The sequence below is a fragment of the Mustela nivalis genome (genome assembly GCF_964662115.1).
Source record: "Mustela nivalis genome assembly, chromosome: 2".
Classification (NCBI taxonomy): domain Eukaryota; kingdom Metazoa; phylum Chordata; class Mammalia; order Carnivora; family Mustelidae; genus Mustela; species Mustela nivalis.
The window spans coordinates 103,914,379-103,928,468 of NC_139021.1; the positions used below are offsets into that span (position 1 = coordinate 103,914,379).

The following is a 14,090-nucleotide window of genomic DNA, read 5'->3' on the forward strand; positions in this document are numbered from 1 at the left end:
AAAGAAAAAAAACTTTTCAATAATCTACTGTAGCTTAGAGATTTATATAATTTGCATTTGAAAGATCCAAAGGAGTTACATTGCTCACCCACCCAACACTGTGTCAGTAAGTGGCAGGGCAGAGAGTCAAACTGAGGGAAGTGCTTCTTTTATCAGGTTATGGGAAAAGAGCCCCATACCCATCTTCCCCTACACCCAGGGTCCCATGCTGCTTTGATTTTCCTTCTAAAGACTTTGAAAGAAGAAATCCTGAAAGGAAACATTCTATTTGGCTTTTGCAGAGAGCACTTGATGTTCCTACCCCACCTTAATGTTACTTAAACAACAGGTGGCTCAAATTCTGGATCCTCTGGTGCTTCAGTGAAGACAATGCTTACCTTGTATTATGGCCAAGAGAATGACAATCACGAAGAAGAAGAAGGTGATGTCAAAGATGATTCGATAGATCTCATATTCATCGCCTGCTGGGTCTTCGATTTCATCACCGATCCCTCCTCCAGCACGTACCCCGACATACATGTGGAACATATAGCACTAGAAAGGAGAGAAACGGTCACTGCTTGAGGAACACTGCAAAGCTAAGATTCTCCCTCTAGTTCCTAATCCCACTCTGGAAATGGTGAGAATCTTTGCATTCTACATTGCCTCTTTTTGTTTCAGTATCTGTGATTATGACGCAAATAGTTGGCTCCTACACTTTGCTGCCTTTTAAACAAAACTCCGCACTGCACACTCTGCTTAGCACCTTCTGTCACACTTTGCGGAGAATGAAAAATACCTCACTAGCATCTGGCATAAGGTGATCCTATTAAGATCACATTAAAGTCCACAAATCTATGTTTAATCAATCTGTTCGCATTTTTAGCACAATAGACATAGGAAGGAGGAAGTAAAAGTAAATGTATAATAGAATGGAATTTCAGAAATTTAAACTAGGAAAAACCAAACTCCATAACCCTCACCATCTCCTCATCTGTTATGTATGGAATGTGATGCTGAAATTTTTCTACTCGAATGTGAATAAATGAAGAGAGGAGAGGCAGGGAGGAAATCAGGTCATTGTTTAAGTGTGAAACATTAAAGCAACCAGTAATAAGTACAGCTTCAAGTGCCTGCTGCAGAACAGGGAGGGGTTTCTCAGCATCAGCCCCGTTGACATTCTGGGCCAGATCACTCTTTGTGTGGGGCCTGTCCTATACATCATAGGATTTTTTTTTTCATCATGAGATATTTTGAAAGGATCTCTAGCCTCCACCCACTCAATGCCAGTTGCACCCCATCCCGCAGATAACCAAAAGTGTCTGCAGACATTGCCAGGCGTCCCCTGGGGGGCAAAATCAGAACAGTTGAGAATCAGTGGCTGTAAGCATCCATGGTTGATCTTTATTCGGGATAAGTTCATATTCTCCATTGGGACTTCAGATACAGTGACACTTAACCCCTCTCTGGTGATCAGTCATGGCTCCCAAACACCACCCTCCACCCTAACCATGCCCCTCAGATAAACTATCCCAGATTCTAGATCTCAGTTTGCACATGTTCCTTACCTTGAAAAATCATTCCACATTCTTTTTTTTTTTTTCCCAAAGATTTTATTTATTTGACAGATCACAAGTAGGCAGAGAGTTAGGCAGAGAGAGAGAGGAAGAGAAGCAGGCTCCCTGCTGAGCAGTGAGCCTGATGTGGGGCTTAATCCCAGGACCCTGAGATCATGACCTGAGCCGAAGGCAGAGGCTTTAACCCACTGAGAGACCCAGGTGCCCCTCATTCTACATTCTTATGCATTCCTTTCATCCCTTCGACCCTCAGTGAATAACCCTTCCTCCATGAGACCTTCTTTAACTGTTCCAGACACACTGATTTACCCAATTGATGTCACCCACCAGTGCAAGACACATTTACCCACTCTCTGCCATAATGAAGGGAGCAAAGGCCTTGAAAGTGTTCTCTTGGGGAGACATCACAATCCCCTGATTTTCTTCTACATTTCTGGCCATTCCTTCTCAGCCTCCTTGGCCACTTCTTCATCTCCCTGTCTTTTCATGAACCCATGCCTTAGCACTGGGTTCTCTGACCTCTGTTCTTTTAGGACACTTCCTAGTGGAATGTGCCCGGGTTCATACTTAAGTTCTCATCTCTGTGCTAATCACTTAAATACATTTCTGTTTACATCATGGGTCTCCTTCCTGAATTCCATCCAGACTTGTATCTCCAATTCACCTAGTTTTGGTGCTTTATGATCTCTCTCATTCAACTAGGATTGGCTTCATTACAAGAACTATTTTGGTTACTGCTCTATTATCAGTTCCTAGAAGAAGGTCCAGCACATGATAGGAACTTAAAAATCACTTGTGGGATGAACCAGGAGTGAAAAATCATGACTGATCAGTGTTCTCATGGAGATTTCACTGCCTCAAATTATAAACCTCAGATTCTCAGATCACCTTAAAAAGCACGAAGTGCAGTCATAGAACTGGCAGCAAGGGGACACCACAATATTCAACTCAATAATTCAACAGCTAATAGTGATAGATAAAGCTAAAAAGTTTCCTGGGTCAGATGCCTAGAATTTAATGAACAAAATTTTTTAAAAACTGGGTCACTCAGAAAGGAAGTTTGTCAGTCTGACACACAACGAACAGAGTGTATCATAAGGCAGCTCTACACCCACTCCTAGCCCCCGCCAACCCAGAACTGTTCTGGAGCTCAGGTATGGGGCCGCTCTTACAGAGAGGCCTGGAAAGTCAATCTTCAGAGCCCAATGAGACCAGTGGTGTCTAAACTAAACTATGCATCTGGGTCACCTACAGGCATAAACACTGGGAATTCCTGGTACCCCTTACTGAACTAAACTCTGGAAGTAAAATTTTGAAGACCATCTCTTAAAAAAAAATATCCCTCGGGACATTGTATTAATTTCTAGTAACTGTCTAAAACAGTGCTTGAAACTCAGAACAGTGGATCTATAGGAAGAAGAAATTTTATTTTCACTATATACTCTTGCATACTGTTAGGATTATTTTTACCATAAGCATTTTTATTAAGAAAAAAGATCAGGCTGTGTATTTTTCTTTAAATCTGTCTTCATATGTGCTTAGTTGTGGGCATGGGAAGTAATTATTGTAGCTGCCTACTCTTTACTTAATGAACTAACCTAGGCCATCCTTTCCTGGCTTCACCATACTTAGCCAGGTATGTAACTCCTCTGTGGGCTGGAGACTCAGTTCTGATACTCTGCCTGGCTCTGGTCTAGCACTTCTCCATATCCAGTTCTGGCCCTTTGGCTCCCACACTCCTGCTATACCCATATTGGGCCAACAGTGTAACACTGCAATGCCCCATCCAGGTTCTGGAATGTCCTAGCTCTCCAAGTGCTGCTTCTTTGACAAGTATGAAGATCATCTAGCGCCTTCCTTTTGCTAAATCTTGCTAACCAAGACTCTGGATTATAATTTGGCTTCCAGCATAGAGTTTGTATTGACTTGTGGCACAAACTCTTAACAAGTAGGATGTTGGTATTCTGACTCATACTTCTGACTCTTAGGAGCCTGGTTAATTTGAGTCTGTCCTCAAATGAACGATTCATTTTTATTTTCTAGACATGCACAGCTGGAGACAAGACCATGGAATGATGCTAAATTACCAAAGTAAGTGTCTACTATTTACTATTCTCAGATTTTCATATCTCATTCATCTAGCCTCTCCCAGCAATAGCCCTGTCTCTCTGCTCGCCTTCATTCTGTGACAGCTTTGATGCCAGAAAAAGCATTTACCAGCAATAAAGACTTTTGGCCATTCTGAAAAGATAAGTAGTCAGGGATTTAATTATTTAGACTTAATAAGATAGTACATTTTAAAGGAATAAAATGCACTTGTGGAATTTTTGATACTGATTTTACCAACCTTAACCATCACTACCTGCTGAAATAGCAGGTAGATGGCTGCTAGGGTGGACTGTGAGATAGTGTGGTAAACACCTGGAAACATGGGACGATCAGGCTTTTAGTTGTCAGGTTCTCATTCTGCTTCTGAATACAGGAAACCTCTTGTTCAGCTTCCTTTTCATAAAATCAGCTCAAACCTGATCATCAGAGCTGGAGAATGGGAAGTTATTCCAGGAGACAAATAGATATACTTTGTTCAGAGAATCTGAGTCACAAGGAAGGGGAGTGCCTGGCACTACAAACACTGGACACAGTTGTTAATTCTCAAGATTCTATGGCTTCTGTCACCACTCATCTCAGTGGCTTCATTCTGGGGTAAAGCACTGTTTGCAACAGCTGTAGGAAACACAGGAGAAACAGTTTCTGGTGGATTGGTGAAGATCTTTATAAGATCTTTATGCTGATCCAAAAAATGGGGATGGGGGGAGATCATGGGGAGAAATAGAGATAGAGACCAAGATTACTTGTTGGGGGAGTAAAATAAGTGATTCAGAATAGTGGCACCCAGGTGGCTCAGTCGGTTAAGCACCTAACTCCGGATTTTGGCTCAGGTCATGATCTTAGGGTCCTGGGATTAAGCCCCATGTAGGACTCCCCATTCAAGCTGGGAGGTCTTTGTCTCCCTCTGTCCCTCCCCTGACTCCCTCTGCTTGCTAGCATGCTCTCATTCTCTAAAATGAATAAATAAATTTAAAAAAACAAAAAAACCTAAGCTGGTTACTTACCTAGGAGTGACTCCTTATCTCAACCACCTGGAAAGTTTTTTGGTTTTTTGTTTGTTTGGCTGGTTGGTCTTTTCCCCCCAAATACACGGGTCTTGACAACTCCCTTAGAGTATCTGATTCAGGGGATCTGGGGTCTTCCCACAGACCTATGGATTCATAAAGAGCTGCCCTGGTGAATCCTGTGTGCCTTGGAAGTTGAGAACCACCCCTTTGGAGATGATGTCTTTATATATATCAAGCCTGTCTCCCTGGCTATCTAGCTAAAATCATCCCTCTGCCCAGGACTCTGGAACTTTGGATCATTTTTCACTTTTTCCTCTTATATTCTTGGAGAGGAGGTTCAAATTCTCTCAGGATACTGCTGGCTTAATTAGATCTTCCAGCTCAAAACACCAGGCATGGCCGTGCCTTTTTCCCCTGGTGAGTTGTGGGTACTTACTGCAGGGTATGGGTAATATAGAGAGCACAAACGAATATCGCCCTGACATATGCTTGTTGAGGCGGTTCCTAAAGGTGGGAGGAGCAACAGTCAGCAAGGGTAAACTTTTGTAGCTTTTTAAAGTAATTAAAGAAAATTACTCCTGGTTCTGTATATTAGGGACGTTAGGCCTGTAGACATGGGAGAAAGTAGGTCATGAATTAAAACTTTTGCATGCTAAAGGAAAACCAATTCCCATTACTATATGGTCTACTTGGACTCTTACTCGCTTCGTTCTGGACCTTTTGCAAACCCCAGTGTCTCAGGTAAAAATTGAAAATGGGGTGGGCCCAGGTGGAACATAAATCAGTATTTAAACTAAGTTATCTGCACTAAATGTAAAACTTACTCTGTGGAGGTTTGCTGAAAGTCAAATAAGCTCATTATTATCTCTGTTGGAATTTGTTACCAAAAGGTAACTAAACTGATAGTTAATTGTCTTTCTCAAAGTTTTCATGGGTAATTGTTAAGATAGCTTTTGAAGTCTTCAGTAACCTGAAACTGTAGTTTTGCTTGGATGACAAATGAAATTAAATTTGTTGGACATCTAGGTCTTTTTGAAATGGGATAAAATGCTAAAGCATTGATTATTGGACATAGTTTTGTGCTTTTGACTTACTGCAAAGAACTAAGGATATTTAAATCTGTTGGTAAACATGTTTTGTGCTTAACTGACTCATAAATTTGACATCTAAAGAATTATGGTGTAACATTTTACAATTGGTTACTCCTTAGTCTTCACTGGAGATTAAGGTTTCTAAAGAGTGCAAAATTCTGCTAACTGTAACTAAGACTGATGGAAATAAGGGAATCAACTCTGTATGCGGAAAAGTTGGAGATATGTCAGAAAGATAAGGGGGGGCGCCTGGGTGGCTCAGTGGGTTAAAGCCTCTGCCTTCAGCTCAGGTCATGATCCCAGGGTCCTGGGATTGAGCCCCACGTTGGGCTCTCTGCTCTGCAGGGAGCCTGCTTCCTCCCCTCTCTCTCTCTCTGCCTGCCTCTCTGCCTGCCTCTCTGCCTACTTATGATCTCTCTCTTAAAAAAAAAAAAAAAAAAGAAAAGAAAGATAAGGAAAGGGAATGCATTTTTGTTGAACATAAAAGAAGGTAATTTTGTCCTAAATGAGATGGTTGTTTGGAAAGAAATGGCTTGGGACAAAATTTGAATGCAAAGGAAAGTTGTAGAAGGTCTGCAAAGGGAAATCTTTGGAAATGAATTTTAGGTGTGTTCAGGATGGACTAAGATTGAAATGAATGAATTTTAAAGACACTGGTATAGGATTGAAAGTTGGCTTTTGCTCTGTCTAAAAAGACAAAGCATTCTCAATTGTTGTTCTGCTCTTGATAAGAAAATTCTGCAAATAGTTTTTTTCTTTCCTTCCTGCCTAGAAAAACCAGTTTCTGTGTCTTACCTTCATCAGGTTTTAAGGTCCCTGAACTATTTAGGCATGTGCTTTAAAACCTCCTAAGGTTTTTTAACAAACCTCCCCAAGATTTAAATCATGAACAAAGTCTTAATAACTAATTAGGCTTGCTTGTTTGGTATGTAATGTTTTAGTTCTGGCTATTGAAGTGTTATGTGTCACAGAATTAGACTTTCCTTGTCTAATTATATCATAGTGAACTCTCCTATCAGATCATTAACAATGTCCATTTCTGAGGCGTTTTTTTTTTTTGTTGTTGTTGTTTATAATAGTTCTTACTCTCTGATAAAATGAGTTTCATTTCAAGGAGAGTTCCATGAAGGACTTTTAGGACAATACAGGTATTCAGTATCTCTAAGATCAGAACTGAAATATTTCCAGAGCTAAGTAAAGCTGCATTCAAGCTAAAGCAGAATTACTAACATGGGACTAAATAAAAAGTTTATAGTGTTTTGACTCTTGTTTGAAATGTTGCTGGTTCTCTAATGTTTGCTCTTCCAGACTAAGGAAACTTTTTCTTAAGATACCTGTGTCTTGCAGAAGTGTAAAAGTACTCATTTGTAAACAAATCAAAGCATTCAACCTTTCTCTCTACCCATACCCTCAAATTCAAAGGTCTCAGTAAGTATTCTTTCTTCCATGATAATCCTGGTCATTTGCATAAATTCAGTAAGAATCTGTTCCTGTAACAAGACACCATTGGAAACATGGGTCATTTTACCAAGGCTTTGACTGGAATGTCATATTTGAGAAAGATATGCACAGACTCAGATATGACCTGACAGCTTTAAGGAATTGAGGTTGGCTTTATGAAACCTGGAGCCACAAAGCCCCTAGGAACTCTTGGCCTGATATCTTGCTTACATGTTCCCAGCAGCCTCACCAAGTGAGTAAAGAATGTCACTTCCTTGCAGGTGCAGGAACCTCAGGATACTCTGGGGACCTCAGGAAGAGGAATTCCACCCAAATCCACAGGTACTGCAGGCATGTCTGATGGCAAATATTTGACATGGCTTTGGGCATAGAGCTACTAAAAGTTCAACCTAGAGATTCTTTATAAAGTTCTAGCAAAGCAGATTCTAAAAGATATGTATGATCACTCACTATTGTTGCTGAGTTTATGTAAATAATTAGGCCTAGGTTGTTGGTTTTTTTTTTTTTTTTCCAAATAAACTAGTCCTAATTTGGCTATCTTTGAAAATGAGGGCTATTTAAGAGAAAAAAATTATTTAAAAAGCACCTTTGTGGATGTTAAATTCTAGATTTGATTGTCTTTAAATTTTGTAGTTTACCTAAGCTAGACAACTGGAGGTAAGCTTCACAGAAATTACCACAGTAACTCCTGTATAGGCGATCTTCTACTTATTATTCTCTGGGGATAATAACAGGACCCCATGGACACATAATTATTTAAACAGCTGGAAAATGGGATTAATTCCCCAACAATTGTGTAACTCAACTAGCACCCTGACCAATTCTGTATGGTGTGGATAATGAAATTATTCCCTAAAAGCCAGAGCATATCCCACTCCACAGGATTAACTATGGACTTGTGAGATAATGGATGGCCCAACTTCCTTTATGATTGGATTGGATGATGCACTTGGGGATAGCCTTATCTCCTGAGACAAGCTTTCTCCCACTTGCCACTGATCCTTTGTAATTAGAATATTAACGTTTTATCTCAAACAAAGAGGTCTTGATGGTATTATTCCTTAGTCATATTTATCCTAGAAGCCACCTCTTTTGAGGTACAGTTGCAAACAAAGGCTTTAGCTAAGCATAAAACAGCCCTCCTGATAAAAGGAGCCTCAAAGCTCACTATGGGACAGTCGCTGACTATAATGACTTCATGTGGGCAGATGATCCTGACCACACACAGAGACACTTTTTTTTTTCTTTCTTCACAGAGACACTTCTTTACTGTCAGCGTTGGATTCAGCTGCCTCCATCTTTTGTAACTCCCCTAAACAGTCCCCAACTGACCAATTTTGACCCGAGTAGGTAGGGACAACTCTATGCCCTATTCAGCAGGAAGATGTTACAGAAGATGAGACCTTCCACCTTCAAGAACCTTAAAGATTTAAGGTAAAAAAAAAATTGTTCAGGGGGAACAAAAGGCAAAAGTCTGTTATTATGGTTCTACGTCAAAAATCATCTACTACCGGTCTCTCAGCACAGAAATCAGAACTAAGGACAATGATTACACCTTAATAAATAAGTAAGTAGAGAAAGAAAAAAAGAAAGGAAAGGAGGGAGGAAGGAACAGGGGGGTAGGGGGGGAGCCAGCCAAATCTGAAGCATCAACTTGTCTGAAAAACTGCTGCTAAAGCACCACCTGCTGTTAGGTTTGAAACACTGGCAGGTGATCAAGGACCCTGAGAAAACCTAAAATGTTCCTACAATACCTTACGAAACAACCAGAAATAACAAAGGCAGTGGAAGCTTAGCATGATGCCCAGAAAGTAGGGCATGAGTGAAGAAAACCTATCTCAAGCCAACAATACTAGTTCTCCCCTGTGAAGACTAAATGCTAGACGTGGATGTAAAGGAAGGATTCTCCTTTGAGAAGCACATGAAAGAAATCAAACCTGACCACCTCCTACTCCATCCTTCAGTCTTGCTGCCTGCTTGGTTGTGCTAAGCCATGACTTGTGATGAGCACTACCATCAGTGATCAGTTACATCTTATATGTTGTTGGCTTGTTCACGCCTCACAGCAGGAGTATCAGTAAGAGACAGATTAAAAGGTGTTTTGAGACATAACACTACAAGGGAAATCTAGGTCATGTGGCCTCTGGTGCGACAGTTCTTAAGCACCATGAGCTAGATAGGAGCATGTGCAAAGCTACACAGCCTCTTGGTCTGGATGGTCCACTCAACAGCCACACAGTTATGACTGAGCTGTTTGTATCATGGCATTGAGTTGTCTTTTGCAAGAACAAACATCTAAGAGGTATTCTTGTGGTGCCTCCAACCTCACCCCAGCCAAAGGCAAGACAGAAAGCTTTAGAGATATAAACACGTACAACAGAGCTGGTTGTAGGTAGTCTCACTTGTACAGGCAGAAACCCCTTCAACCGAGCAAAATCCAGGCTCAGTCCTGAGCCCTGAGTTGAAAACATCAAGAAGCCTTATTTCTCTACCGTCTCTATACTTGTCCCATGCAATTGGTAAAGGTCATTCATTCATTCTCAGTTCTTAGTTGTCTTCCTAACCCACCTCTTGTTCAAAGCACATCTGGATTCTTCTCATAATAAGTACATTGGCAAAATTCACAAAAGCAGTAGAAACACATACTGAGAGTGATATTCAAAATGTAGTCATCCAAGGATACCGTTAGGATAACTGAACAGGTCAAATCTGACTCATGACATGAGGAGAGACCAGGATATTCCAGGGGCCTCAATACTACTTCCTGAAGTCATCCCACCTTTCCAGCATTCTTCAGCAATGCATAAGGACCATACCCTCTGAGAATGAATGACCTTAGTAAACCTTCTGACCTAAGGAGCATGGACTTTGAGATCTAACCACTGGGGACAGGGTGTGAGAGGGTTCTCCTGGCAGAGAAATGAATCTCCCTGGAGTCCATGGAGACACAGTGGCGTGCTGTTAGTACTTACTCAGTTTCTCCTGTGCCTTGTTGCCTCCTCCAGACTTCAGGTCCCCTCCCTGCCTCTAGCCAGCTTCTATCCCTAGTCTTCAGGGTCATCAGGTAGAGAATTAAAGTGGATATTAAAAGCAGCTTCCAGAAGAGGAGGCAAAGGATCTCTAAAGTACTTCCTTACTGATTGTAAAGTGTTGAACGTTAGTGACTCTGGTGAGTGTTATGCTACCAGTGACCAGTCTCTTACTATTTAAGTTTATTTGCTCCCTGATCTAGTCCTGCTCCCTGTAGGAACCCTTGTTAACAGTTTCCTATGTATCCTTCCTGTGTCCATATTGTAGCATATCTAATATGTACATTCTAGCGTGTGTGTGTGTGTGTGTGTGTGTGTGTGTAGGGTGTACACACAATTAGGATTTTATGATACTACTGAAGATCTGCTCCCCCTCCACTTAAAAGCAATTTGTATGCCTTTGTATATCAACATGTTTTTATTTTTTTCCATCTTATTTTTAAATAGCTACCTACTTTCCTGTTGTATGGATTTGCCATAAATGACTTAATCAGGACTCTATTGATAATTGTGATAGCAGCAAGTATCCTTGGACATAAAGGAGCATATTCGTAAATAAACATTTACATCACTACTAGTAGTAGAACTGACAAGGAAAAGGGTAAGTACAATTAAAAATGTGTGAATGACATTGAAAAATTTCTCTAAAATCATTGTATTGATTTAAATTCCCAACAAGTGTTAATGAAAGTGCCAGTTTTCCCATCAAGATCACAACTGTGGGTATTAACAGACTTTAATATTTTGCAAACCTGATAGGTAAAAAGGGGCAGCCAGTTGTTCTGATTCACATTTCTTTAATTACAATAGAGGGTAAGCATTTTCCCAATTTATAAGCTGAATGAATTTTACCATGAGTTGTCTAGACATAGTCTGTTCATTTTTCTATTGGCTTATTTCCTAGTGATGTAATAAGGACTCAGTAAATTAAGAACAGTGGCCCTTTGTTATAGTGTTGAGTATATTTTTCTCAGTGTCTCATTTGTCTTTAATATTTTGCTTATAGTTGATCCTTTTTAAAGTAAGTTTTTAGGCTTCCATGCATCTCAGGTTTTATGTCATACTCAGAAATACCATTTTCCACTTAAAAATTGTTGTTTTTGGGGCGCCTGGGTGGCTCAGTGGGTTAGGCCGCTGCCTTCGGCTCAGGTCATGATCTCGGGGTCCTGGGATCGAGTCCCGCATCGGGCTCTCTGCTCAGCAGGGAGCCTGCTTCCCTCTCTCTCTCTGCCTGCCTCTCCATCTACTTGTGATTTCTCTCTGTCAAATAAATAAATAAAATCTTAAAAAAAAAAAATTGTTGTTTTTATTTCAAAAGTCAAATTCTAACTTTTTTTGCATTAAAATATTTGTTCCGTTCAGAATTTTTTTTTTTATTTAAAGAACTAGGCTGATACCAATTTGTATCAAAATTTCCTCAAAAGCACATCCATAGTACCAACACCATTTATTGAATTCTTTGGTCATGATTTCAAAAGCCACTTTTACCATATTTTTAATCTCCCAAATGTATCTGAATATATTTTTAGGCTCTATCCTGCCCCATGGATTTATCATAGCTTTTGTAGTATTAGTTCTCTCTCACTATTCTTTTGGGATGTTTATTTTTTCTAGAGTAATTTTACCACCAGTTTGTTAGTCTCTTACCTCACTAACCCCATTTATGTATCTATTTTGATTTGATGTCATTGAAGATTCGCCTCCTTTCAGCTAGAGGTACGTATTTCCAATGTAAGATCTCATGTTGGATAGTTTCTGATTTGCCATTTTCAGAGGGGTGGGTTACGGAACAGTGACAGACCAATATGAAAACTTTATCCACTGATTTTAAAATCAAGACTAAAAAGATAATTTAAGCCAGGATACTGAATATAAAAGCAAAAACCAACAGGTCTATTAAGAGATGTATTTTTGGACTTCAGTGATGTCAGTTAATACCATTAAAGTGAACAAGTCACTAAGGCTTCAAAATAGTCTTCAAGGAAAAAATATTACCTGCTGTCCTGGACTCTGTGAACCAGTAAGCTAAAGTGCTGATAGTGAGCCTCCCAGTTCTAAGTTCTTTATGTAGGAAATCTCCTCATTATCAGGTTGCTGCAGCTGATGTGCAAAAATGGTAGAGATGGTCCTTCATGTTCCATAAAAAATTGAAAACAGTTGTTTGTTTGCCACACAACTTTTTACTGTACATGCTGTTTTCTCTTCCACATGGCTGAAGAATAACTACACTGACCACTCAGACTGAAGAAGGAGGAGAATGTTTTCATTCATATCAGATCAAGTGTATGAACTTACCGTTAGCATATCATCGCATTTCATATCGGGGGTATCACCGTCTTCACTTTTATTGTAGAATTTTCGGAAAAAATTGAATGCCACAACAGTATATAGGTATACAACAACAGCTAATAAGCCAACAGTTAATACAAGCTGGAATGCAAGGTGACAATGAACATGCATTAGAAAATAAGACATATATGCCTGGCATATTTGACATCAGTGTGAGAGGAAAGCATTCTATGAGCACATAGTTGGATCTATGGACTGGAAAGTAATGGCATCCATACCTTACTCCATACCTTTCTTATCCCCCCACCAAGGAGGATTTATTTTCATATTCTCTTTATTTTATCAAGTTTTCAGACTATTTCATGCAAAATTGCCTACTTAATTCGCTAGTAAATGCATACTACAGCTGGAATAGGAATAAACTCTGATTTACTTTCATGTCCAAGTTGATCAGAGTATGTATATGTTGAAAACATGACTTTCACCAGGTTGGTGAAAATATGTTTCTGGTTTTATCTCAGAAATTCTAAACACAACAAAATGCATTCTTTTTCTGTCTACTTCCTCTGACTACAGCGAATCCCTATGTTGTATCCTGTGGCAGCACATCTTAAGTCATTCAAAAATCACTTTAAAATTATCTGGAGAGAACATGTTATGTGAATAGAGGGCTAATTCACTTCTACAAATTAAGTACAATGCCACTGTAAATTTCTGCATGTTTCACCTGTAAGGACTACGAAGCTTTCTAGATTGCTGCAAATGAAAAACTGATAGCTCAAAAGGAAAAAGGAATAATCACAGCAGAATTTTAGAAGTTAATTGAAACTAGTTCCAGAACTTTTGTGTGAAAATATACAATAGATTCAGCATCTTCAGTTTTTTAAATATATGAGGAACTCAATACTCTAAGTGAATAAGCATAATATACTTTTTTGCTCAAGTCATACATTCAGAAACTAAAGTGACATGTAAGAACAATGTGTTGAAATTTGGGAAACTAAAGAACATGAAAATTTAACTGTGAATCATGTGAAATTAACAGTGGACATGGTTCAAGTTTTCTGCAGGGGCACAGATTTAAAAATATGCTGGATTATAAAATTTGGGGAGAGGACTCTGTTAAGTCAAATAACTGACATAGAATGTGTTACCTCCCAGTGGATACTTGATAGAGAATGAATCAGTTAATACATGCTTCTACAGTAAAATGACATTACAGTTGGACTCCATTAAAACATAAATTGATTATCTGGAACTAAACCATTGTTAGGTAAGTACTCTAGGTATAACCCTGTCAAGTATGAAACATTATTATTTTTTCTACCCAATTTAAAAGTGGAGAAAAGAATACCTAGATAGCCACTTTTGAAACAGTACGTTAAAATAAGAACGTGGCATCTCGTGTTTTATTACTATTAGAACTGGTGGCTCTGGATGCTAGGACATATTTTGGTTCCCTCTGGTATCAAACGGAGTAAATACTGTATTGGGGAAAGATGAACTATTTCCTGGCGTGTTTTGTATGTGTCAGGGCCTGTGCTAACA

General features: G+C 39.5%; 1 protein-coding gene across 3 annotated transcripts in view; it reads right to left on the bottom strand.

Annotated features, from left to right (window-relative positions):
- RYR2 (ryanodine receptor 2) overlaps positions 1-14,090 on the bottom strand; it is a 733,452-nt gene that overhangs the window by 6,425 nt on the left and 712,937 nt on the right. For all 3 annotated transcript variants that reach the window (XM_082721308.1, XM_082721309.1, XM_082721307.1), the window contains 2 exons: positions 12,549-12,683; positions 378-534 (listed from right to left, as the gene is read on the bottom strand). In XM_082721308.1, the coding sequence (XP_082577434.1) occupies positions 378-534; positions 12,549-12,683 (292 nt within the window). The remainder of the gene's footprint in view (positions 1-377; positions 535-12,548; positions 12,684-14,090) is intronic.